We start from the raw sequence: 26,842 nt of genomic DNA on the forward strand, positions 1-26,842 counted from the left end.
AATGTACATTAGTGGAGTCCGTAACTGCCTTTTTCATTTGTAACTATCCCCTCTATACAGGCCTCTGTGCAATGTTTGCATTGAAGTTTATTTCATTGTGTATTCTTTTTCTTGGAATCGTTACATTTGTCCCTGTGTTTTTGGGGCGGTGTTCGATTCTCTGTGGACATTGTAAACGCCTTGCGGCAATTCTACAGTATGAAGGTGCACTTACGGATTGGCATTATCTGTCGTCTGTATTGCAGGTAATAACTGGAGAAATGTTGCGAGGGTGTATTTTTTTCACAAATAAAAGGCAGATGTGTTATATACTTGTATGGTTTCAAGAGGACGGAGCTTTTTGAGTGGTGCGAATGATGCCTGAGAGTGCAGACACTGCCTTTTTCTGCCGATGCTACAAGTGAATGTAACAAGAGCTCAATTTATTATGTATATGTTGCAACTCCTTTTCATTAAAACAACTGTTTCGTAACATTCCTCACCTGTGCCTTGACCGTAAGGGCCTTGTCTTGTCTTGACCGTAAGGGCCTCAATGGAAAAAGGTCGAAAGGAATACAAAGGCTATGATTCAACTTTCTCTATGGGGTAAAACGGCACGGCTACGCGGTTATCAGTGCTTACGCCAACCATGACAAGGAAATGTGGCGCAGGACAAGCGTGGGGGCGCTGGGTAGATACTCTGAATTAACGAATAGTAGGCAACCTATGTCCCTAAAAAGAATGGTTTACAACCAATGTGCATTAGCTCGAAAACTCGTGGACGTACCAGTAATTTCGATAAGAGCCTTGAATGAAAATTGAAGTAGGCATAAGCAGCCTTGTAAGGGAAAGTAAAAAGAATGGCCATTTTAGATAGGAAGCGAGTGTCTCTGTTGGGCCGTAGGGCAATCTATCGCAATTAAAAAAACTCAGGGGTAGGATATTTGACTACAAATTAACAAAAATAAATGACCTGGCACTGGTCATAGAATGTTACAAAAAAGTACCAACTAGTGGACCCCACGGTTAACAAAAGCTACCAAGCTAGGCAACTGAAAAGAGCAGAAACAATCACCTGGACGGAGGAACAAAAGAAAATATTCGAAGGCAATGACAGGACTCGGGCTGAACAGGCCGCTGAGCGGTTGGGTATACAGAGGTGGTGGTACTGATAGCGCAGGTGGTGGTGGCGCAATGCCATGGCTCTGACAACAGGAACTAACAAACCACCTGTGGGTGATACGCAGCGCCTAGCATCTAGACGTTTACAAAGAGAATGCCAAGCCCCGTACATTTATTCAGACACAATCATGCTGCCGACTAGAGCATAGAGTTTCGTACACTAAGGAGCTGCGCGTAAACTATCCCTTTGAACTGCAGGTTGCAGCCTCAACGTCAACGGGACGTTCTGGCGGACGCGACGGCATGAACACTGAGCTGGCGGTCCTGATGCGATCGGAGTTCGTCAAGTTGTACTTGTCTCAAGGGGTCCCCGTGGAAACACTGCGGACGGCATTAGTGGACCTCATGCGAAACCAGAGTCGAGGGTTTGCCAGCCGAGAAGAGTTGTTGCACATCCTGGGTGTGATACTTCAACGTCCCAGGTGAGCAAGCATCCTTCCCATACGATGCTGATCAGGGGTGTCCCTTGCATTTCTAACACGTCTTGCAAAGTGCGCGAGCTTGTCAGAACAACACTTTGTTTTGATATTTGTTAGAGTTAGAAGGAATGCTGATTATGCGAAAGCTACTTTTCATTGTCAGTGTTGTAGGCATAACATCAAATTATTCTGCGCCTTGCCACTTCATTCTGATAAATGGTTGTACAGCAAAGCAGCCCAGGCGTTTCTTTCACTTCCAGTTTGAAATATGGAGTTTTATTCTAATATGACCTAGACTTTTAAGCACCCGGCACCTTTGGGAGGTGTTCGGTTGCGTAAAATGCCTCTAAATGTTCTCTGAGTGACCATACTTCAATCTGAAGGAATTGATTATAAGACCCCATAGCGAGCATGCGTATTGGTTTCTTCAGTACCAGCAGCTGCAGCTTTAAAAAGAATGATGTAGCGCTGTTTTCATTTTCTCAACTTGAGAGTCATCACAAAGCTACGCCAAAATGGCCGTGTTTTTGCCAGACCTTGGACCGCACGACTTAGACCAGTCAGCGTGCGCCGGAAACCGCTTGGTGCGTACGTTCTTCTTTCCTTTCAATTTTTGTATGATAACCAACCGTCGGTACGATTCTTCCCTTGGAAAAGTTCCTTACAGCCTATCTGGAGTCGCTCAGGACGGTCTGGAATTTCTGGTCTGCAGTGGCCAAAGCGATGACTATCACCTCGGCCTCTTCGGTTGGAGTGCATTGCGCGCTCGCGGCCGCGCGGATGTTTGCATCGACGTCGACCACGGCAATGGCGAAGCCGTTGCAGTTGGCATATTCGGCCGGACCCACGTATCTGGCCTCGGTGTCGTTTGCCTGTACGTCTGTTAGCGCTTTTGCTTTCGCTCTTCCTCTTCCTCCGGCTGTACGTTCATTGGAATTGTATCTACGCTAGGCTTTCGTCTTATGCCGTCGGGAATCAAGCTTTTCGTCTCTTCTTGCTCCTGGTAGCCTACGCCGAGGTTGTTCAGAATCTTTATGATTGTTTTGATGGTTGAGAGCCTTCCGAGCTTAGCAGGTTCCTTGTGTTTCGGCAATTTCGTCGAGAATGTTATATACTCTTATGTGGAGGAGGCGATTCGTGTTCGTGGTCTCTGGTAGTACAAGGACCGTCTTGTCGGCTCGGCGGAACAGTATCTCACTCTTGTTCTTTTCGCTCTTTCTTCATTTGTGCAAAGCTGCCGCATATGATATGTGGCAGATCACAAACGAGTGCATGAGCCCAGCTAAAATTTCTTCTCTCATTCCTCCCTTCCTCGCTGAAATACGTTCGAGAAGTGTGGTCCCGTTGGCAGCCTTTTTGGGGAGTCGGATGACCGTGTCGCCGTTTCTGCCGTGTGGCTCCATTGTCATCCCCAGGGCTTTGATCTTGTTCACCGTCGGTATCGTCATCCCATCGCTTGTCTTGGTCTTAATCTGCTCGTGTTCTCTGTGATCTTTGATTCAGCGGTTTCTGATTTGGAGGTACAACAGAGGCTGTCATTTGTTCGGTGAGCATTTGAGTCCTGTGCCTTTGGGAAGCCTTCGATCGTATCGATGGCTGTCTGCAGTTTAGAGTATAAGTGAGCTTCTATGCCCTCTTCTAATCTTCTAACCTCAGTGTGATCGTCTGCGTACATCGTGTGCTTGACCCCATTGATTTGGCTGAGTCTTTCGGACTCCGATTATGACGACACTGAACAGCACTGGTGAAATAAATGAGACTTGAGGCGTTACTGGTCTGCCTGGGTTTTCTCCTTCCTTCGACTGCAAGTCATGGGCCTTTATTCCGCTGCCCTTTTTGTGAGAAAGGCCTTGATGTAGTTGCACATTCTCTTGAGTTTATACACTTGCTTGAAAATGGTGGTGCGCTTGACTTTGTCAAAGGCACTTTGCAGGTCGAGGTCAAGTATTGCCTTGGTGTCCTTCCTGTCTCTGTCTATCATTTTATCCTTGAGTTGGATCATGGTGTCATCTGTACTGAAGTGTTAGCGGAAACCGATGGCCGCCTCGGAATATAGTTCCTCTCTTTTGACGTACCGTTGCTACCTGTTGAGAAGAACGTGCTCCAGCAACTTTCCCACGCAGGACATGAGCGAAATTGGCTGGGAGCTGTCGGTGCTCGGTGGTTTCTCAGGTTTGGGGATGAGTATCATTTTGGCCAACTACCTCTACCGTGGAAGGGTGCCGGATTTCCAGAATTTGTTGTAGTATGCAGTTTGCTTCTCGGTGGATCCAATTGTGTAGATGCTTGAGGCCGTGCAATGCCGTGCTGACCTCATGTACTTCGAGGTCCCTGCCGAGGCGCGCGTTTTATCGGCCCTTGTACAGTCCGTGATTGTCAGTTGGCATAGATGGGAGGTATTTGTCTTGTACTCGCATCAGGACGGGGCCCTTTGGTGCGATTTGGTCTTGCTCTCGTCGAGGACGTGCTTGAGCAGGTTCCACATTTTGCCGTTGTGTACTTGTCCGTCCGCAGCGTTTCGTACTTCGTTCCGTTGATGGGTCGAAGAGCGCTGCCACACACTATGTACCCATAGTGTGTTGCTGTTCTGTGTTCGAGCTGTTCGATCGCTCGGTTGAGCTCTGCCACTTTCTGCGTAGTCTTCGGTTGAGACGTTTACCCTTCCATCCATCTGTGCTGGATAGAGTTCTTGGCTTCAATCAGACTGGTGGGCCTGCTGTCTAATTTGGTTTCTATATCCGTCTCGATCGCCTAGGTCGACTTGCGCACGTCTTGGGCGATCTTGTCAGTCCATTCGTCGATTTTGTTAATGTCGTCTTTGTTTTCTTGGTCCTGGTCTCTAGATTTTCTTAAACCCGCCGGATCAATCCAGGTGTATTTCTCTCTGTTGTCGCTCGGATTTCCTTGGGCGGGTAGGTTGATCTCGACCATCGGCTGGTTGCTGCCAAATCGGCGCCCGTGTTGCTCCAAATGGTCGTGATCCACCCTCATGCCCCTTGGGCATGAGGGTGGATCACAACCATTTGAAATAAATAAATCAATACATTAAATTGGATAAATAATTATATTGGATAAAGGTGAGGTCGGGGGTGGTGTTTCTCGATATCAAGCTTTAGATCCTGGTATGACCCGCCGCGGTGGCTCAGTGGCTAAGGCGTTGCGCTGCTGAGGACGACGTATCTGGTTCGATTCCCGGTCGCGGTGGCCCCTTTCCTGATGGAGGCGAAAAGCAAAACCGCCCGTGTGGACGAGATTTCGCCGCACGCTAAAGATTTCCAGGTGGGCAAAATTAATCCAGAGCCCTCCACTACGGCGCGCCTCATCGCCTGCGTTGCGTCGGATCGTCAAACCCCACCATCAATGAATCAGATCCTGGAAGGATGTTTCCGGTCAGTGATAAGGGTGAAGACCATATCTAGCGCGTCTCATGCCAGCTTTCTTTCCTTGGCGTTGCTCTTCGCGTAGCTCCACGCTTCTGCCACGGCCTCATGGAAGGTAGGTGCAGCGTATTGCCTAAATGTTCTGTCTGGAAAATGCTATCTCTGCCTTAGCGCCTCGAGTTCCGGAGTTGATGTTGCCGCGCTCTTGGCATATGGAAACTTTTGTGCCCCTGCTGTAGTGTGTGGCAGTGTTTACGGGTACAGCAGCAATGCTGTTGGTTGCACTGATTCAAATGTTCTGGGAATCTGGTTGCGTCGTCTAAGGGGCATTAATTCCTGAATATACTTTTTTTTTCAATCAAACGACCAGGAGTGTAGCATCTCTCTCGGTTTTTGCTTCACAGACAATTATGTGCTCTTTGTAGGGAAATATTTAATTTTATTGGCCATTTGTCTCTCCTGTTTACCCCCATTTTTTACACTAAAGGCATTTCACTGAGCGCGAAGATCGAGCCGCAGCTCTGTTCTAGGCTTCACTTGACCATCACTTGACTGCCACTAGTCCCCCGAAAGCTTCTTCTGATTGGCCTTCGTTTTGATCACAAAGATTGAAAGCCAGTCAGAGAGGTTCTTTTTGACGACTTCTTGTTAAAGCGGTGCCCCGGACCGGTTGTTTATCAAGCCCCGTCTTTTTTGCGACCCATGCCCTACCATTTCAGGGAGGTACTACTGCTTTGGAGAAGGCATGTAATCACCCTTAAATGAAATAAAAGTCTCACGTTGCGGCTAGGGTATGCAGCAGATTGCAGTAGTATATAAAGTTTAATACTGCAGAGCTGTCTATCGCATCGGCACATTGACACCGTCGCATTGTCAATGCAGTTTATTAGTCAATCACCTTCGCAGAGTGAAAGGGCCGCGATTAACTTTGTTGTCTTGTTCGCGCAAAGGCTGGGCCCTAAATAAACGTTCTTCTATTGCAATCGCCGCCTTTTACACGTAATAATCGTGCTGTAGGTTTGGGGACGACATAACCTCATGTATGCATCCGATCTACTAAACATTTTCGCGCGAGGCTGCGCTCCAAACACATTAACATCCGTTCTTCAACATTCCAGCCGTCGGCTTTGCGGCCTCTCTCACCGATAACTGAGGTGTCTGCTACCTACCCCTGATTTGGTAGCGACAAATTGGACCCCAAGAGCAGTCACAATCATCCCCGAAGGAAAACGCAGTGCCAGTGGGTGCTTCATCAGCCTCGTAGCCAGCAGAACAGTTCAGCTTTCTTGGTATCACTTGCGGCGGGATCGTAACCAAACGCACCTCAGCAAACACAACTGTACACAATGGGAAGGCACATGATGATTATGATGATAAAAAAAGAGACAAATATCTTGCACTCCTACCTCTGAAGACGACGATGGTTGAACATAAAGCTTCCTCGCGATGGATTCCTTAATTGGCCAATCCTACACTGTGAATATACACTGTTCTAGAGGTAGGCACCACTTCTCTAGAATACCATGGCAACTCTCAGGTGTGCACTCCGGAGAGTTTCTTGGGTTTGGCCAACCAGGGAAATCTGATGGCTCGCCGTTTTGTCTCTTATGGCTCAGCTGCTGAAACCATTAATTTGCTGGCGGGACCTGTGCCCTGCGACGAGCGGCAAGACTTCGCCATTAAAATATATGCTCAATAAACATTTTCTCTCTGTCTCTGGCATTATCCCATTTGCGAACATCTGGATTTTGCCCTTTCGGAGAGACGAAACTTGGCCTCTGTCCTTGTTCAGAGACTAAACTACGGAACCTCGAAACGAGCACTTGATCGCTGGCGTGCCCGCTTGCACTTACGTTGCTCAAAGTCGTCCTGCCCTCGTCTGAACGAATGGCACGCAGTCTACCCGTTACCGTAACGAATCCCACATTGCGAGTATGGGCTACTCCGGAGGGACGCGTCCCTTTGGTTGGGATTGGCCAACCAAAGAATCCATCACAAGAAAGCTTCGCGGCCAACCATCGCCTTGATTAGGCTCAATGATCCAACTACCAACTCCACCATTAAAGCTTCGTGTTTCCGCGTAATTTTTAAGCCAAACCTTACAAATCTCCTCCAGCAGTTTCGGCGTCGTCCGCGAGTTGTCCTTCATTTGACGGCTGCTGCGGAACACCATTGGCAGCGTATCACGTGACTCGCCGGGCCCGCTTTTAGTTCTGCGCCAAAGACGCTGTTGTAAGTTCTGCTCGAGTGAGCGGCGGCGGCAGCGGTCGGAGCAGCCGCTCAGCTCATAGGCCGCCGACTGCCCCCGCTGCCCCGCAGCTGCTGGAACACGCATGCGCCGCTCGGTCGTTTCGGGCTACGTGACTCGTCTTGCGCGCGGCGAAGAGTAACGCCGCTTTCGCAGTGAATTAAAGCGATGTCGGGCCTCCTTCCAGGAATGTTGCACCGAACCGAACGATTTTGCGCCGTGGTTGGCAAGTGGAGTGTGACCACACGGCGGACATTCCTCGGGGAGCTGCTCTACCGGAGAGGAAGCGAAATGCCAAACGGAGGAAGCTAGCGTCGCAGACTAAGGAAGAGCGAGCAGTTCTACGCCATGTTCGCACTGAATAAAACGAGGCCGGGCATTCTTTCTGTGAGCGCTGTACGGGACCGAATGGCTTGAGACGGGCTCGGCAAGCGGCGGTTGATCTCCCGGCATGTGCCTAACCATGCGTGTCTACCCAAGACTAATCACATCCATGTCAAGTCAATGACCTAGGCACAGTCAATAAACCTGGCTTAACAATGATTGTATAATAATTACGCACAAATTAAAGTTTCACCAAGTGAAACCAACTCTTAAGCAGGCCAAACCAAGCTTTTGCTTTGCATATACAGGGTTAGCTGAGTTAAGCAGCAGCCATTTTTTTTACTTTACCCACATCATTCATCCTCATCGTCAGAGAAAGATGGCTTTCCTGCAGGTCGTATTGGCGTACAACGGCATCAGTGAGAGCAATGCCACTGCATTATAAAACGTTTCCCGTGCAACAAAAACACAATAAAAGCGCTTCCCGAGGCCCGAATGCAACCGGGGTCCCTAGAGTTGTGAAGCCGACGTGCATCCTATTGGGCCATTCCGGCACGGTCAATTATGGGTGAGGCGAGGCCTCAATTTTCGTGTGAGGGATTTGTTAGCTGTCGGCTGAGATCGTACTTCAATTCACAGGCACTCTGCACTGTGAGCTCGGATACTTCGGCTTTGACTCTCGGGGGTTTGCACTTTTGTCGTTGACGCTGTGACTTTATTTGCAGCGGCTTTGACTTTGTGTCGGCCCCATTTGATTTTAGGACGCGAGAAAGCTTCGCCTTTCACCCATTCTCGTCGTTGTACGGATAGCGTTTGATTTTTTTTTCTTCTTTTGAGGCGCCGAATACTGGCGGAACCATTTCGATTGTGTGGCAAGCTTCAACCTATGGTACGCTATCGCAACGCGGCAAAACGAATAGTTCAGCGTCGAGAACACTGCTTCAAGGTGTTTCAAAAACCGTGAAGTCACGCCAATCCCATGGTATGATTTCCAGAAGTAGTTCCTGCAGTATCATTCCATCGAGTATCGTCGATAGATAGCCCATAGCGTGTTCCACAGTGTCGCGCGCATCTATGAAAGGATACCGTCGCACGAACGTCTTTCCGAAGAGCGGACCCACTATGGCAGACCATAATAGGCTACATCTAGCCGTGCATAGAGCGAAAGAGCAGTTATTAGAGCGATTCCGCGTATGGCTAGGGTGAACCGTTCACGTGTAAGCAAGCAAACAATCATACCAAGCATGGAGTGCACAAACGCGGCAGAAACTGAGAGACGTCAAACTCAGGACATGGAAAGTGGGGGTCTCTCACAGCAAAACGTGCCATGGCCACCGGTTTGTCACGTAGATGGCCAGCCACAGAGAGGAAAAGGAGACTCTCGTGGCGGATCGCGCGTTGGTACGAGGAACGACGCCGCGAGCAGCGGTGGGAATGTGCCCGCTGCCGCCGCGTCACCACCGCGGCGGTTTTCGAGAGCAATAACGCTCCTGCGCCGTCGAACGTAACCGTCGCCGTCAATCCGATCCGGCGGCCGGGCAAGCAGAACGGAGCTCGTCGTCAGCCGCAAGAAAGGCTGCAGCCATAAACAAATCATTGAAAATGTACTGGCGCTGTCGTATCGTCACTACTGCTCCGCTGGTCGACCACCTTGGCAAAGTTGAATGGTCGATGTTTTTTGAACCGCTAGCTCTGTTATGTTTATGCGCTGGTGACATACATGATGTACTGTCGCGTTCACCTGCAAGCACCTACCATGGTGCTTGTACCAAACAACTAAACCTGTTATACCAACAAAAACCGAAACAAAACTATTTGCCTCTCATGACGCATCCTTTTTCATTATGTTTGCTAGATGAGACTTGTGCGTTGAGTAAAACACGGGCTGAGAAATACATCAGAGAGACAATAATTTCGCAGTTCCATGTCTGCGCCTCGGTAGTCGTTTCAGAAAAACACTTGGCGAAGCTGTACTGATCGCCGTACACTGTGCATTGGCGATTCGCGATGTCACAAAATGTAATGGGGGAAGTGTTTTTCGCTGCAATGTCTCTTTCAACGCTTTTGGCATCTTCTGTCGATGAGGAACTCCTGCTTTTGCTGCAATGGTTGCACTTGCGTTCTTGACACTTAATGAAGCGATACAGGCAAGCTTTACTTTACACTTTATGGTCTATGGCTCCTCCTTGGCGCTATCAGTGTAACTAAAGGTTCAGAGTCCACCAGAAAAGTAAACAAGTTTGTCCTCACCTTTAGGTTTCACTAAAGGACGTGCGCAAGCAAGAAACCTCGCAAAATGACGCTGCATATTTTTCTATTTTTTTGCTGACATGGTTCTTTTATGTTACTTTCTGCATATTTTTCTGAGAATTTGAGGGCGAGATTAAGAGAAACTGTTGGCGCATTCCTTTTTCAATTTGAGAGATTTTGAGTAAAACGTAAGTTTTGGGGGTGACTATAATCATGGTAAGTATATAAAGCAAATAAGCGTTCTTACGCCAGAGGAAGAAATGCTTATTTAAGAAGCCCTGGCGTCACGTTTTTGTTTTCACGCCTCTTTGCAGCTATTCCAATGCAAGCAGGCGTTGCTGCAAGTCCCTAAGTGTTGCTTCTCTGATGTACTTGCAGGTCATCCAATGGCCCAACTGCCGTAGGACAGTCGTCACCGAGTGGCAACGCCATTAGGCCACCAGAGCCAAATGCTATTCCCCAGAAGCCCCTGGGTGAGGCACAACAAGAGAGCTGGCTATGAACATTAGCAGTCACGTGACTAGAGTTGTGGTTTTATAAGCGGCACTGTTGTAAGTGGAGCATTTTCGTCCGTCTGCTAAAGGTTGTTCGTCACGGGGTGGAAGGAGCAGGTTCTCCGATCCTCTGGCGGCCTCGCAGAAACCGCTTGAAAGACCCACCGATAGAGGGCGCAGTTATCTAACCGAGGCTAAGGTCCCTGAAATTACTAAGGTAGCGCCATCTTTAGATCTCGCCGCCTTTCGCCCTCGTCGCGCTCCTTTCCTCCTTCGATTTTTGCCATTTTCTTTTTCGCCGGCGAACGCCGCGCGCCATTGGCCAACGGCCAGTGACGTAATACCTCGTCCCCGCGTTGTTTGTTTTTTCTTCTCTTCGCGCCACTGTCCATTTGAATTCACCATTTTAGGCTCAGCTGCCTCGGAGCAGGCCTTAGCTCCATTCGATTCAGAAGGGGGGCACAGCAACATTGCAGAGGAAGTTCTGTGGTGCCGGTGCAGTGCAGCAGCGTGGTTCCGCGGTGCCGTGCATCACGGTTGCACCGTCAGTAGCGCCCCTGCGTGTTTACAATCGTGCGAGGTGCAGGCATAGTCGTCTCCTAATCATCCTCGCCTGTCGTCCATGTTTACGGCCATCTGGGTTGCGTCGTACGCATCAGCGGCGACGCAAAGTTTGTCCCACGCAGCTTCGAGCTCGACGGACATTTTCACGCGGTCGCCGCAACTGCCGGTAGCCGCCTGCCAACCCGCAACGCCCGAACGCTCACGGCACCGAATCGCTGCACCTCCTCCGTAGCAGGTGCAGCGGTTCTCTGCACCGCGGCGGCACCGCTGCAGCACCATAAGCAATCGAGCGACGCGGTGCACGGCACCATTCCTGCAGCGGCGAATCGAGCGCTTTGGTGCAGCGCACCGTGCAACGGTGCAGGCGTTGCAGGGAATTGCGTCTGAATCGAATGGAGCTCTTATCGAAGCCGCCAGCGTATAACCACCGATAACAACCGAAGAGTCAGCTGCTCGTTTCAAACAAGTGTTGCATCGGCGTCACTTTATGTAGCTTCGCGATGCCGAGTTGTTGTGCCTTCGGCTGCTCGAATAAGGTCAGTGCAGTCACGGCAAGCTCGGCTGTAGCAAGCTTTAATTTATCGAAGCCCACACATGAATCAATGTTAGCTGTACAGCATGAAAAGGATTAACAATTTCGCTTGTTAGCGCGATTCTGGCCTTGTAATACGGTAGTTATTATAGAATTGGGCGCTACAGCGAATTGTAAGCTGAGCGCATTCTTTAACTGCGCGTTCTTTGTGCCAGCCTTTTCCAGATATGCCCGACAGGGCCATACTCGAAGTAAATGTGAACGCCAATCGCACGAACATTGCTATGCTACGGACGCACTGGCCAAAGTACAGCCGTTATGGGCGAGGACAACGAGGAGACGCGAGAACTTTGACCCTGAAAGCAGCCTATAACGACGTGAAGGTGACATATATATTGAAACAGCGTCAAAGCACCGTAAAGTTCACGAAATAAAGGTGGCATGAATGTCACTAGCTAATGCGGGGTGCATACTGAGCGCTGCCTAATGATCTACCCTGGCGATAACCTTGGCGTCGTGCAGGATGTGGAAGTGCTCGGAAGGGTAAGGTGTAGTGACCACCGTATGGTAAGATCTCGAATTAGGCTAGAGTTGAGGAGGGAGCGCAACAAGCTAGTACGAAAGAAGCCGATAAATGAGCAAACAGTAAGACGTAAAGTAGAAGAATTCAGGATCGCGCTGCAGAACCGATATTCCGCCCTGAACGAGGAAGCCGAGCTTACGACACAGGAAGCCAGCGACAACCTTACACGCATTCTCAGGGAGTGTGCAGTAGAAGTCGGGGGCACTATGGCTAGACAGGATACTGGTAAACTTTCACAGGAGACGAAAGATCTAATCAGGAAACGGCAAACCATAAGAATCTCTACCGCAGCTGACAGAATAGAACTAGCAGAGCTCTCGAAGTTAATCAATAAGCGCAAGACAGCTGACATACGGAAGTATAATATGGAGAGGATCGAATACGCTGTAAAGAACGGAGGTAGCCTGAAAGCAGTAAAGAGACGTCTTGGCGTGGGGAAAAATCAGATGTATGCACTTAAGGATAAGCAAGGCAATGTCATCACAAATAGGGATAAAATAGTCACAGTGGCCGAGGAGTTCTATAGGGATCTGTACAGTAGCCGGGACATACAGGATAGTGCCGAACGAGACAGTAGTTCAGAGGAGATAGACATCCCACCAGTAACGACAGAAGAAGTAAGGAAGGCTTTGAAAGAAATGAAAGGGGGCAAAGCACCTGGTGAGGATCAGATAACAGCAGACCTCTTGAAGGATGGCGGAGAAATTGTACTTGAAAAACTGGCAAACCTGTATACGCAATGCCTAATGACCGCAATGGTACCGGAATCTTGGAAGAACGCGAACATAATCCTAATCCATAAGAAAGGTGACATGAAAGACTTGAAAAACTACAGGCCGATCAGCTTACTGTCAGTCGTCTACAAGGTATTTACCAAGGTAATCGCTAACCGAATCTCTGCAACCTTAGATTTCAGTCAACCTAAAGAACAAGCAGGGTTCCGTAAAGGTTATTCAACAATGGACCATATTCACACGATCAATCAGGTGATAGAGAAGTGCGCTGAGTATACTCAACCCCTATATATAGCCTTCATAGATTATGAGAAAGCATTTGACTCGGTCGAAACCCTAGCAGTCATTCAGGCATTACGGAACCAGGGGGTAGATGAGCATTATGTAGGAATACTAGAGGATATCTATAATGGGTCTACAGCTACTATCATCCTCCATAAGGAGAGCAGTAAAATACCTATATGGAAGGGTGTCAGACAAGGAGACACAATCTCTCCAATGTTATTCACAGCATGCTTACAAGAAGTATTCAGAACGTTGGATTGGGAACAGGTGGGAGTAAGGGTTAATGGAGAATACCTCAGTAACCTCAGATTTGCTGATGACGTTGCCTTGCTAAGTAACTCGGGGACGAATTGCAAAGCATGCTTTCCGCACTGGGCGAAGAGAGTAGAACCGTGGGCCTGAAAATTAATATGCAGAAAACTAAAGTAATGGTGAATAACCTCGGGACAGCACAGCAGTTTGAGATAGATGGCGAGGCAGTGGAAGTAGTAAGCGAATATATATACTTAGGCCAAGTTGTGACCCCAGATCCCAACCATGAGGCAGAGATAATTAGAAGGATCAGAATGGGGTGGGGTGCATATGGCAGACATTATCAGATAATGAATAGCAGCCTACCATTCTCGTTGAAGAAGAAAGTGTATGACAGCTGCATCTTACCGGTACTCACCTACGGGGCAGAAACTTGGAGGCTCACTAAGAGGGTTCAACCTAAATTGAGAACGACTCAGCGGGCAATGGAGCGGAAAATGATAGGTGTAACATTAAGGGACAAGAAGAGAGCGGAGTGGGTCAGGGAGCAAACTGGTGTTAAAGACATATTAGTAGAAATTAAGAAGAAGAAATGGACTTGGGCAGGGCATGTAATGCGAAGGCAAGATAACCGCTGGTCATTAAGGGTAACAGAGTGGATCCCTAGAGAAGGCAAGCGCTGCAGGGGGCGGCAGAAAGTTAGATGGGCAGATGAGATCAAGAAGTTTGCGGGGATAAATTGGTCGCATTTGGCACAGGACCGAGGTAATTGGAGAATAATGGGAGAGGCCTTTGCCCTGCAGTTGGCGTAGACAGGCTGGTGATGATGATGATGATGATGATGATGAATGATCTACAACTAACGCAAAAAAACGCGAACGCAAAAAAGCCAGCGCAGCGCTTGAACTGCCGCGAACCAAGGACACCGCGAACCATGCGCAAGCACTCTGTGCAGCGCTTGCACGACCACAACTTAATCACGCAAATGCAAGAACGGAATTACTTAACAGAGCAATGTGAAACGCCCACGTTCGATCCTTTCGCGTTCACGAACTATCCTGAGCATGCCGCAAGCGTAAACAAACACCGCGCTGTCCGTATGCGCCCGCGGCATCCACCCCGCAAATATCCGTTCTAGACAAAAATATACCACAAAACCGTCTCACTTAATGCGTGTTGGTAAAACGGGGCTCTAGAAATACTATTAATGCTACCAAAGAGCGATTGCGGCGCGAAAACAAGAGCAAACTGCACGAAAAACTGCAGCGAGCTCCCCGAAGCGTTGCGAGGGCGTCTGCTCTGAGGAAGCCAACAAACATGGCGGCCCGCCGCGGAGTTAAAGGGACCGTGGCGCCGCGGGTGAGGGGAGAGAAAAAAGAGGAGGGCAGCGGAGAAGGAGGGAGCAGTTGGCGCTACCTTAGTTATTTTAGGGACCTTACCCGAGGCGGGTACCTGCCTCTCCCGCTGGGGGAGGGAAAGGGGAGGGAGCCTGCAGCCGCTGACGTGAAGCTTCCGAATCGTTTGCTCGGACCCTAGAATTTTCGCGGCGTCGGCGCTGCCATTCTCAGTCGAGCGCCCGTTGGCGTTCAAGCCGAAGCAAGCCAATCACAGCTGCGATGTTTCAGCAGACTTCACACTGGCTCTAATTGGGTGTTTTTTTTTTAATCGGGAAAAAGTATGTCACCAGTCCTGTAACCTACCATATAAATCTGCTCATTCATTATGAAGCATTCTGGTACAGTCCACGTTGCAACACAATTGCACCTGGCCTTTGAAGAACCAAACGTTTACCAACACTGGAGATCACTGTATTATTTAAAGGGTAAGCTCAGAAAAACCCACACCGATTACTCTGCTTTCAAACCTTCCGCTAGGTCCATGGATACTCCTTCCCTAATCTAGATGCATGCATGCGCGGTGTGTGCGTGTATAAGGAGGCGTGGAAGTTGCTTGCCCCCAAACCATGGGAAATATGCCTCATGTGCTTGTTGCATTACAAAGGCATCTGTATCTCCGCAAGTTGGATTGATGAGGTTATACGGCAGAAAAAAATAGCCAGCGTCAGACTATAACTAAGGCTACAAATGGTGTTTTTACGGATCGCGAAATGAACGCCTACATGATTAGGAGACGAGTGATCAGATCCGGCAGATGTCGGTTCGAGGTGGCACGGTATTTCAGTAGAAATACGTACAGCCCGAGGAGCGTACAGGAATTACTTTAAGGGAACTATGTAAACTCAAAGCTCTACTATACCCAAAAAGTTGGCTAGTTCATACCTCACTGCAACGTAGCTTTACAGAAAGCATTGTTGGCATCACTAAGGAAATTGCGTTTTAAAGAGGTGCATTTCAGGTTACCCGCTTACTGGGGCATTCCTTGTGATGGCAAATGCCCCATAACGTTCGTAGGATATCAGCCATAAACGGGCTAGTATGGCAACTCGGCGTTAACCTAAACAATTCTGATGCTTCGGATCACTGACAAAACAAGTACTACATAGCGCCAGATTTTAGCCTGTAATAACGGTATGCGGCGTAACGGCGTCGCCACGGACTTTGATCTTGCATCGGCAGAAGAACGTGCGTACGAACACACGACCTGAGCTCACGCGAGCTCACAGTACCTCACAAAAAAATGCGGGACACTCTCACCGTGATTGTACATACGTCAAAAGCTGTCACAGCGTTGCAAACGCCACTGAAAGACGGCACATTGTCACAGCAGAGCATTAAGCTGCTGCAAACATATCGCGTCAGAGTACGAAAAGTCCCAAATTAATCATCACTGTTTCTTCGGTTTTCCAGAGTACAGTGTAAAACTTATTGCATTAAATTTTTGCGTCGATCAGCGCGAACGTTATTGCGACGAGTTTTCCAGTATACTCAGAAAAACTAAGGAAACAGTGGCGTGAGTGTCATTGCGAACACGCAATCTCTATAACATAGCAGAGTTGCGTGTTGATGTAGGGCTCATTTCAGGTAAACTTTAGCGTGCCATTTGCGTTAAAGGAAAATCGGAAAAGAGCGCTCCCTCTCTCTTTTATCTCTGCTAATGATTACCCTGAAAAGTTGAGCGCGGAGCCGACGCAGCAGTTTTATAGTTTGCCAGCTAAAAAAACTATAAAAGTTACGTAACTGCACCAAGTGACTATCCTTGCGCCACGTTTATTATTATTCTGTGGCAGCGCGAAGTTGTAATTGTTGACTCTCGGTGTAAGGGAAAATATGAACAAAGATGCGCAGCAAGCAGACAGGCGACACTCTTAAAGCTTGTTTGGTTTTCACAGGTTTAGACAACCCCAGGCAGTCGAAGCAGCCCTCCTTTATACAGCGGGCCTTTGAGCCTGAATGAAAATTGCAGAATGGTTTGCTAAAGGGCTATAGTTGGTAGCTTGTAACTCGAAGACAAATAGTCCTGAAGACGAGACAAGGCAAGGGAAACAGAGCGCTTGTGTTGTGCGACTCCCTTGATTTGTCCCGGCTTTGGCTATGTATTTCTTCGAGCCTAACTATCTTCGGTATTCAATGGCGTCGAAGGTATGCAGGCAACCAAGTGTGCGCCGCCATATCTGTGGCCAAGCGTCTGTTGCTAGGCGACGTTGTGCGCACGGCCCGCAGATCAGCCACCCCTCTTCTCCTCCATGCAACCGTGTGAGTGCGCCGTCACTCGTTACTTCGGGCTCCGCGGGATGGCGGCACTTCTCCGTGCTAAGCACGACCGTGAAACACATGACTGTGTTTCACGTTACAAACTCTTCGCCGAACACAAAGTATTGCGTCGAGTTCACTGTGAGCGGCATTAGTAACATCTCTGGTGGCGCCACAGTTTAGAATCGGATTTGAACGGAGCAGATGACGCTCGCCGGTGTCTTTTTTTTTTTCGGCATGCGGCCGCAGTGGCCCAGGCTGCGCCGTGTCCGTTGCGTATCGGCCATGTCTGTGGCCGTTTCCAGTGTTCCCAAGCGAAGAAATTGACGGCTAAACTTTTCAACGAATACCTCCTATAGCTTTCCCACTAATTCTATTTGCAAAAATGTATCACATAGGTTGATATTCTAGCGGAAAGAATACCTGCACCAAAATATCCTTCGTAAAGGCGATGAGTAAACTGACAGGCGCTTTGGCTGCACCATTCACGAATTATCGTGCAAAAGCAGCATAATTGTTGCTACTGATTTATTTATTTGGAATTCATCACCCACAACACCAGGCCTTCTTGGGTGGAGCACTATAAAAATACGAAAACATAGAAAACAATGACTCGTGGGTACAAGTGTGCAGTACAGTCATTCAAAAATACACCGCACACGCGAGCACGCACACACATGCAGACACACGCACGCATGCACACGCACCAAAACTCACGCACACATGCAAGCACACACAGACACTCACGCGTGCACGCATACACACGCGCGCACATGTACACGCACACACACGTAGTCCAAAGTTCGACGAAACCACCTCTGGCGAGAAAATAACATGGTCAAATTGAAACTCATCAAAAATGAACAGGTAAAAATAAATCACACAAAAGCGGCTCGGCCGTATTTAACATGCGTGGATCGCTGCGAAGCCCATGAGTATGCTGTGGGCCCACGAGTACGATAAATAGCGTGCCGGGATTTTTGGAGTAGGTGCGTTGACAATACTTTCTCGGTAAAAATGATTCTGTTCGAGCCCCAAGCAATGACACGATTGGCTCCTTGGTAGTGTTCTGCAGTCCGCCGTGAGTAACGTCGTCTTTGTACTCCTTTACTCGTATCTCTCGAAATTTCCAGCTTCGCCTTTATAGGCTGCGGTGCAAATTTGGGATGCAATGTTATGCACAATCCCGGCTTATCCTTCGCGTTGTATAGTGCATCTTTGGCGTGTACAAGTTCTTTCCCGAGCTTATATTTAGGCCCGCCGAAGATTCGTGACGGTGTCTCGCCAACAACTCCTGCGTCAGATATGGCGGCCCGCTTCTCGAGCGCCTACTCGCAACACTGTGGACCTCGCGGTCCAGTGCTGTCTGAAGGTGCTCGAGAAGCAGGAGAAGCTCGCCAACCGAACACCAACTGATGTTGCTGACCTCTGCCGCCTTTTGAACTCTTCCCTTGCGACTTAGTCGATAGGTGTAATTTGCTGGCATAACAGCAGCAACAGCAAGGTATAAGCCATAGCTTCAAACACTTTCACTATCGAGTCTACTGACGTCAACTGGTATCCGCTTTTTGACGCAAAAGAAATACTTTTCGCAATTGGTCCCGGGTAACGACCTTATACTTCAAACCATGACGCTAATCTAACGTCTTGGGTTGTACCAGTTCATGACGTTAGACTTCAAACCCCGACAATTAATCCAACGTCTTGTGTGTAGGCTTAGTGTTCGGTATTCTTCGTGCTGAGACCTACGAAGTTCCAAGACACGTCACACGCACTGCACTTGCAGCTGCAAGTACAGGTTTACGACGTTATATCTGGAAGCGTGACATTAGGCCCAACGAAGGGGAGTTGCGTACCCGGGTCGCCCCATCCCTGTGTTCGCATCGACCGTACTGTACGAAACTTGGGAGCCTGAAAACACGGTTGCCTTCATAAATGAGGTTCTCCCCTATGAACATGTTCATGTGAAGTCAGCCGAAATAGTTAATAGTTCTCAGCACAAGTGGCGGCACACTACGCGAGGCGGAGAAACTTCGTGGTTTTGTTGTATTCATTCCCGGACAAGGCGGGCAGAAAACAAATCGTTCATGTGGTTTCGCGGCAGAGCATTATTAGCGTCCTCCCTGCCCCTCTCCTTCCCCCAGCGGCTTCGAGCCATCCCTTCTTAATAGATGATTCTTCCTTCGTTCCTGATACAAACCCTTAGCCACGCTGCCCTCTAACCTAACTCTCTCCCCAAACCCTTTTCCCCGCATGGCGTAAGCTGAGAATTAGCGGAAATAAACGTTCCGAAGAATATTTCAAGCAGTCGTTATATGTTGCCTTTCACCCAAACATGACCGTCCCGTGATGACAAAGGCACCAAATGCCCTCTGCCGTCTTCTGCAGGATGCAGGGTGGCGGCAGTAGCCAAGGGTGGTGCTTCGTCGTGCCTTCCATTGGAGCCCTCGGACCTTGCAGAGGAGAACCTACGCCTGAAGGAGCAGCGGCTGTGCAAGGTGTGCCTGGACGCCGAGGTTGGCGTGCTGTTCCTGCCTTGCGGACACCTGGTGGCCTGCCCTGCCTGCGCGTCGGCACTCACCTCCTGCGCCGTATGCCGGAGGGAAATTCTCGGCATGGTTCGGACCTTCCTCTCCTGAGGGTTAGTACAGCACGGAGTTAGTGCATGTCGACCGGGTTTAGGAGTCACGGACGTGCTATAGGTGGGGACGTTTACTGGTTTCTCGTTTTGTTCCGTTTATATTTTCGGCTGTCTCGTGTCACGTGCGTGGTACTAGACGCGCCCTCCTCGCAGTAGCTGCTGCCCCGCGGAAGAGACGTCAAGTTAAATTATTCACGTGACTTCCTGTAAGGTCACAAAATATACTTCATATTTACGTCATTTGATGTCGCTTTTTTGTGCTAACGACGACGGCAGCACGTTGTTCACGTCTTGTGTCTCGATGTTCTCCGCCCGTTGTTCGAATGGCAGGCCTGATGCATCGTTACGTCCTCATCTCCCGGCACAGCGGCTCCCTCGCGGCGCTTTTTTTGTTGTTGTTGGGACGAGTGCTTGTATTTACATTTGGTATGTTTCGTGAACTTGCAGTTGCGCGTCTTGGTAAGCCTAATGCATCCTTTTCTGCACGCTGCTTCACCCCACTTTTTAGGGGCTCCTAGAACTCTCGTATTGTCGTTTAGTAACTTGTAAGCTTCATGTTGTCTTGCAGTTCGCGTGCCATCTGCTTTACGCGCCTCCATTCGTTGTCTACTTGTGCCTTGCTTCTTCCATGCCAAGCCTTGTGTTCTGATTCTGGTGGCTCAATGACAAAACGTGGGGATCAGTGTAGCTTGTAACTTATAAGGTAGCTGTCTTTGATGACATGACAACGCGAGCGGCACAGTGTCAGCGTCTAAACGAATCGAGTGTCGTCAGGCAGCGCATGACATCATCGAAGGTAATCTGTCCTCGCATGTAGCTTCTGCAGTTTTTCCCACGCGGCAGTACTACTATCGCCGAGTGTATCCTGGCTACTCCGCGGAAACGATCTGTGCACGCGGTGCTGCAGAATCCTTGTAGGGTGCGCAGCTTCACTTCGGTGGGTAGAGCCCAACTGCTTGTTCATAGGCATCTACTCAAGATGCCGCTGAAACCATTCGCTGATTGACTGGCTTCGTGTGCAAGGATGCGCAAGCTCCAACTGTACGAGCATGGGAAAGTGCAGCCGATAAGATCGCCGTGTGGGCCAAGTTTGGCACTTCTGCTAAATAGTCTTTTGAAGTCTGGTGTGAATAAGGTAAACAAGTGACAGTTCAGTTATTGTTCATCTATGTTCGAATTTGTTCCTTCGAGTACCATTGTGCTTTCAAATTGAAAAGTCTTAATGAAATGATAGACAAGACTTAAAATGGGCTGCGAATTTTAAGCAATCTTAAGCAGCCGTTATTGAAAGCGCACGATAACGTTTTGTCTACCTTGAAATTATCAACAGAGGGTACGCGGAACTGCCAGCTAGAAAGTTTTAGGATAAGTTCTTATCTGCTCAAATGGATGTAAATAAGTGGCAAAGGATGGATAGGATAGTCCTTCACCCTCAACAGTTGATTGTCTGCTAGCCCCACAAAATTTTATTCGCAATTACTACTTCCCTTTTTTTTTCTCCAGTGCCTTTTGCCTCCTCTAACCAGGTTAGGCAACAAAACTTCCTCCTGCATCTGCTTTGAGAATGTATTTTGATAGGCTCGTTCCTTCTTTACTCTTGAATTGAACATAGCCACCGACAATACTTTCATTCACTATCAGCAGGATAGGCTAATGACGATGAGAGCTTATATCAGAGGCTTGCAGTCTATCCACAAATTCCAAGCGGCTGTGAGATCTATATGCCCATCCCAAGCACTCTGCATAATTCAACTTGTCCTTAATGCTTGTATTCGCAACTGCTGAAGTGTGCTTAAGCGTCTTCTGTCCAAGCCTTTGTGGTAGTGAACAGGAAGAGTTCCCATTTGTGTGTGGATGTTTCATATTCTATTACTTATTAGCTCCGCACTCTGTAAACTGTTTTCGAAAATTGCTCAAGTGAATTGACTTCGTCGTAAGGGGGCTGGCTTCTGACGAGACTTGCACCATTATGAACGAAATGTCCCACATTTCGTTCATAATGGTGCAAGTCTCGTCAGAAGCCAGCCGCTAGAAAGCACATTCACAGGTTGTGTATTGTATGCCATTTAGCTGTTTTTTTTCTTCCACAAAACGGGCATTTAAACAATCCTTTAGGCCAACAAGCTTAAAAAATAGTTTATCAAGTACAACTACAGGGAAAGGGTTGGTGTCGATCTTGACATTGCCCGCTCCCGGGAGTACTTCTTGATACCTTGTGCAAGAACTGGAGCCAAGGCCACCTGTGTGGATGTTAATGTCTGTCGGTGTTTGTGAAAGTTGCGGTACAGCTGGAAGGTGTATGGATAATGAATAACTTTCACAGTAAAATGACTGCTGAACGTACTTTTGCTCTAGTATGAATGAGCAGCACGTGAGAATTGGTAAGTGCTTCGCTGTTGACAGTTTTGTTACGCAAGAACAGACATGTTCAGGCACCCTGGCAAATATTCATGAAACACACTGGAAAGAAACTGGACAAAAAACCTGCCAACATATAGAAACCGTGTTGATTACGCCACCTTTCCTAGTACTTCAGTACCTAGTACGCCACCTAGTACCTAGTACGCCACCTTTCCTAGCCATCTATCCCATCGTCACACCTTAAGGTGTGATTAAGCCAAAAATCAAACACTTGCTTGTCAATGACAAGGGATCTGCCAAACTTCCGTGGGTAAGCAAAAAGTGAGTGAGTAGCTCTCCTTTCTCTGCATAGTCTGTGGTGTGAAGCTCTATTTCCAAACAAAATGCCAGGATTTTTCGGAAGACGCACAGCATTAAAACAACAAAAAAGGAATAAGCAAGTGATACTTTCTTGCACTACACTAGAGTCCTATGGGAAAGCCAAATCAGCAAGTGATCTTTTTTGCTTCACTACAAACCGCTGCAGAGGAGCCAAGAAAAAGATTCATTTTTGCTGACACCAAAGCTACGCTGGAAAGCCAAAACGTGTGCTGTCTGCCACTCAGATTTGCTGAAAGACGTGCATGTGAATGTATTGCAATAAGGCATTTATGTTCACGCCAAGATTTATAAACCAGGCTCGCGGGGTAACAAAACCGTTGAGTGAGGTTACAACAAAATGTGTTATAAAAAATGATAGAATACTGTTTGCTATAAATAGCAATTAAAGGTATAAAATGGTTTTGACACTAGTTATGTGGCCTGTTGAAAATCATCGGCAAAACCTTATCAGCAACATTTCAGACAGCTGCGATTGCGAAATAGCAAAGCATGGTGTCGGACCTGAATTCAGCAGGCATGCTCCAGCTGGAAATGTATAATTGCAGAGCCCGACAATATTAAAGGCCTGTGGAAAAGGTTAGCTTAGTTGAGTTGAGTTGAGTTACCACCGAGGTATTCAGTAGAGAGAATAGTTACAAAAATTAAAAAAACAATATGGGAAGCTATGTTTTCCCTGATTTAAGTTTATCAGCTTCATGTTCCTCACGTAACACCATTCAAGAGGGTTACGCCTGCATGCACTCGGCACAGCCGATTTTACGGTATACCACAGTTTACTTCGAACATAGGTAAATAAGGGAAGATTGCATAAGCAGTTTATTTGTACGTGAAATTGAATCAGCAGGGTTTTTATAACAAAGCTCGTAAGCGTGCTGAATGAAAGAGAGGAATTATGAGTTTATGTTGTTACTAATAACAAATTTCAACCATCTTGTCAGAAACAAACCCCTTCCATGAAGGGACTGTGTGTAATTATAAGATTTTTTGGAGAAAAGTATGTAAACGCCCTATACATGTATGTCAAAAGGTATTTTATTACCCCAGCCGGGGACTGTGAGTCATCAGCGCTCGTTTGTGCTGTTTAGATGATCAAGGGCTGTTGTACAGAATCCACCTTTTCTCACTTTAGTCACCATCTTTCTAAGTCACTGCATTCATGTGCTTGGTCAGGGAGCTAGCAAGCGAAAACTACAGTCGGCACCAACTATTATCAGCCGAGTTTCCTGAGGCTTGTACAATGGCTGGAGAGGCTAAACAATGTTTTTTAGATCCCTAACTGCGAGCTTTCACTTTTTTTATAAGAAAATCTAGCCAACTATTTGAGAACTGTACGAAATCACAAAAATGACTATTCTACACCCTAAATAGTTATTCCACGCACAGTGAATGCCTTGCATCAAAATCTATAAATGCAAACTTACCCTTGAAATTGTTTAATTATTAGCAGAGACTCACTGCATTGGCTGTTTTAGGGCACTGTGTGGGTGGGCTACTGGTTTCCACATATAGAACCTGTCCAGTCTTCCAGCCAAATGTTTTTGGACACTAGCACTACCCTTCAGCATACGAGCCGTGGACATTTTGAGTTGGCCATGGGAAATTCTAGTGAATCGTTACAAGCCACCAAAGCAAGAGGGCATTTGTTTTTCCACCATTGTTTTGTGGTCACGAAGAGTTTTGTTCATTAAAAAGACAAACAAATGATATCAATTTTATTTTAAACTTCAAACAAATACTTAATATTACAGAAAATGTGTAAATCAATCGGAGCTCCATAGCCACTATCCAGATATTTCTCTATGCCCTCACAGAATCTTGACTAACAGCAACCGACCTAATCTAGTCCAAAGAAACGTAACTAAGCAATTGCAGTGGGGCCTCTAGTTCCTTTTGATCATATCACTTGAGTGTTTACGTACAGTAACATACTGATGACTGTGGTTATAGTGCATATCTATATGATGACCTCACTCCCCATATTACATCAATGTACTTTGAAATTGGGATCTTTTTCACCATTCCGTTTCATTAAACTCGCCCTATGACAGCTTTGACATTAGCATATCAATTACATTTGCAGCGTGCCCGCTGCTTATACCTGTGTCCACAAACAATCCGTAGATGCTTTCACGTTCCAGGCACGTGTTAAGGTTCTCTTTGACGTTGATTATTGAGCATGCGCAGAACTAATGGGTTTTCATATGCTGGAGTGCATGTATCTTTAATGATGGTGGGCCAAGTATACACTCTTCCTATAACCGTACTTTTCTCTGACACTATCGTCTGGGTGTCCTGAATTAACTTCCGTTGCACGAAGAGACTCTGTAAAGTTTGGCCAACATAGCGTATGCCACAGGATATACAGTGAGTCGTGAAATTTATACCAGTGCAGTAACTATGAGATGAAGCGCTTAGCTAGTGTACCTTTTGAAAGACCCAGGTCCTAAATTGTTGTAGAATCATGTATTCTACTAGGAAATCTTTAGTTTCTACTAGGACATCTTTTTGAGTGCTGAATATTATGCAATTATGATGCTTGTGGCGCATGCTCACAAGATTTTCTCCTGACAAAACGTATTCAGGTTACCATTTCGTCCACTCAAAAATCCTGATTTTCAATACTTCTTCTTGCTAATATTTCTGAATAGGAGATTTACTGTAGTGGTACGTACGTAGTACATGTGTAGGGACACCAAAAATTACCTTTCCTATTCTTGGCGCATTTGTTTGTAATTGAAATGCGCACATGGGCATAGTAAAAAACAGTTGCCTCCACTACCCTTCATCCTCAGCACTATACATTCCGGTTATCTTTTGGCGCTGCTAAGTTGTCTTTATTTCGAGAACACACACCGATGTTTCAGGTCGCCCATGTAGGCATCCTGAACTTGCCGTGGAGCAAAGTGTTGATAGCAGATGCCGCCGCGCCGACATGCGTCGGAAGGTTCACAGAAAAACGCTCGGACGGTGTCTTTTTTTGTGTGGAACGTAGCTTGTTCAAAAGGGGACCGTCGGCTGTGTGATGTCGTCTCACGTACGCTGAAAGTGTACGCAGGTACAATCGGCGTACACCAAGCGTAACCAAGCGGTCACAGGTCAACATTAATCGAGAGCGGCTATTTTGCTGCCGTCTGGAAATGCTGGCTGGGTCCCCACGCAATTCTTAATCACAAGCAACTTCTCCACGTTTTCAGATAGTGCTTCTAACAGTACGAACTTCGGTTTATCTACGTTGTCTGCCAGAGAAAATCAGAGCTTCGTCCCACTATCGGATACGCGACTCTATTACTCTATGTACGCGATACGTAGCAGCAGCAGCAGCGCCGGCTGCTCCCCCAAGAACAAAAATTGTTTGTTTAGAAAAGTTCTACCAGTTGAATGGCGCGTTAATACGTACTACAAAGAAAAAAATGTGTATTTCGTAATACACTAGACAAAATAATGACAATTATTATGGTTACCATGACAACCATGACAATTATTATGATTACGACGCCATTATGACGTTACGCGGAGCAAGAGCCACCGCAAGGGGGCGTGTCTCGTACCACGTGCGTGGTACGAGACGCTGCCTATATTTTTATCATTCCCCCACCCCCTCCCTTCTTCAACAATAGATGCAGCAACTGTTTATTCCACCGTGAGACGGAACGAATATCACATTGCACGGACTGCGCCAGTTAGAACCAAATCTTAAGTCATAAAGACCAACATATTCACTCTACCTTGAGAAAAGATATTCCTGAATTATGCATAACGGGACTTGAAGTTCTGAAAATCAGGAACGCAACAAAGGCTTTCAGCTTGGATACGGAAAGCAGGTTAAGAAGTTGCGCCTATGAAGCATTGCCACGCAAGGAGCCAGACGTCTACGAAAGTGCCGACAGCCATCACAGTATGATACATGCTTTCAGGTTACATTCTTCCTGGCACTGCTACAACAATGTTGTCGATTAGACCCTTGATAACATACGAAAGATAGGCAATCACATGATCCGTACCCTCGCTCTTTACATGCGTAGAACACAAACAGACCAATGCCCTTGCGTTCCATGTGCCACAGTCTCACAAAGGCCCTTCCTAGAACCACAAATCTCGCTAAACAAAAAAATTAAAGCTGTTTCACTCAACGTGAAACGGTAAAGTGCAGTTCGGTCCTTGTTGTTCGGTCATTACAGCCGGTTGGCATTCAACGATCCCCTTTTTATGCAATCAAACCTGAAAAAATCACGGCTTTTTGCTTTTTTTTAGGTGAACGCATTACACTGCCAAACGATATGCACGGATAAATTTCTACATCGCACAGCGCGGTTCAATAGCAGGATAAGCAGGAAGAACTATGTGGAAACGCAGCTCGAGGTATGCGAAGGCTTTATTTGGAAAATAGCTCAACCTGGACGCAATGTAATTACTAATCTAATTACTAATTAGATTAATCTAATCTAATTACTACAATTAAAAAACAGCCATTGCTGATGCCGTAAAGCGTTCATGGTGCACTTAGGGGGTCCATAAAGATCGGCTCCAACCGACACTGAGCATACGCGGTGCGGAGTTAGGCCAATCTTGATCACAACCTTGGA

At 47.4% G+C, this 26,842-nt stretch overlaps 1 protein-coding gene across 1 annotated transcript in view; it reads left to right on the plus strand.

The window, feature by feature from the left end:
* LOC144137589 (death-associated inhibitor of apoptosis 2-like) overlaps window positions 1-26,842 on the plus strand; it is a 176,353-nt gene that overhangs the window by 139,357 nt on the left and 10,154 nt on the right. Inside the window, exons 13-15 of the mRNA XM_077669512.1 lie at window positions 1,360-1,583; window positions 10,161-10,255; window positions 19,265-19,517. Of these exons, the coding sequence (XP_077525638.1) occupies window positions 1,360-1,583; window positions 10,161-10,255; window positions 19,265-19,515 (570 nt within the window). The 3' untranslated portion in view covers window positions 19,516-19,517. The remainder of the gene's footprint in view (window positions 1-1,359; window positions 1,584-10,160; window positions 10,256-19,264; window positions 19,518-26,842) is intronic.

Source organism: Haemaphysalis longicornis, unplaced genomic scaffold, assembly GCF_048455015.1.
Source record: "Haemaphysalis longicornis isolate Haplotype H1 unplaced genomic scaffold, Haemaphysalis longicornis Haplotype H1 scaffold_41, whole genome shotgun sequence".
NCBI classification, from domain to species: domain Eukaryota; kingdom Metazoa; phylum Arthropoda; class Arachnida; order Ixodida; family Ixodidae; genus Haemaphysalis; species Haemaphysalis longicornis.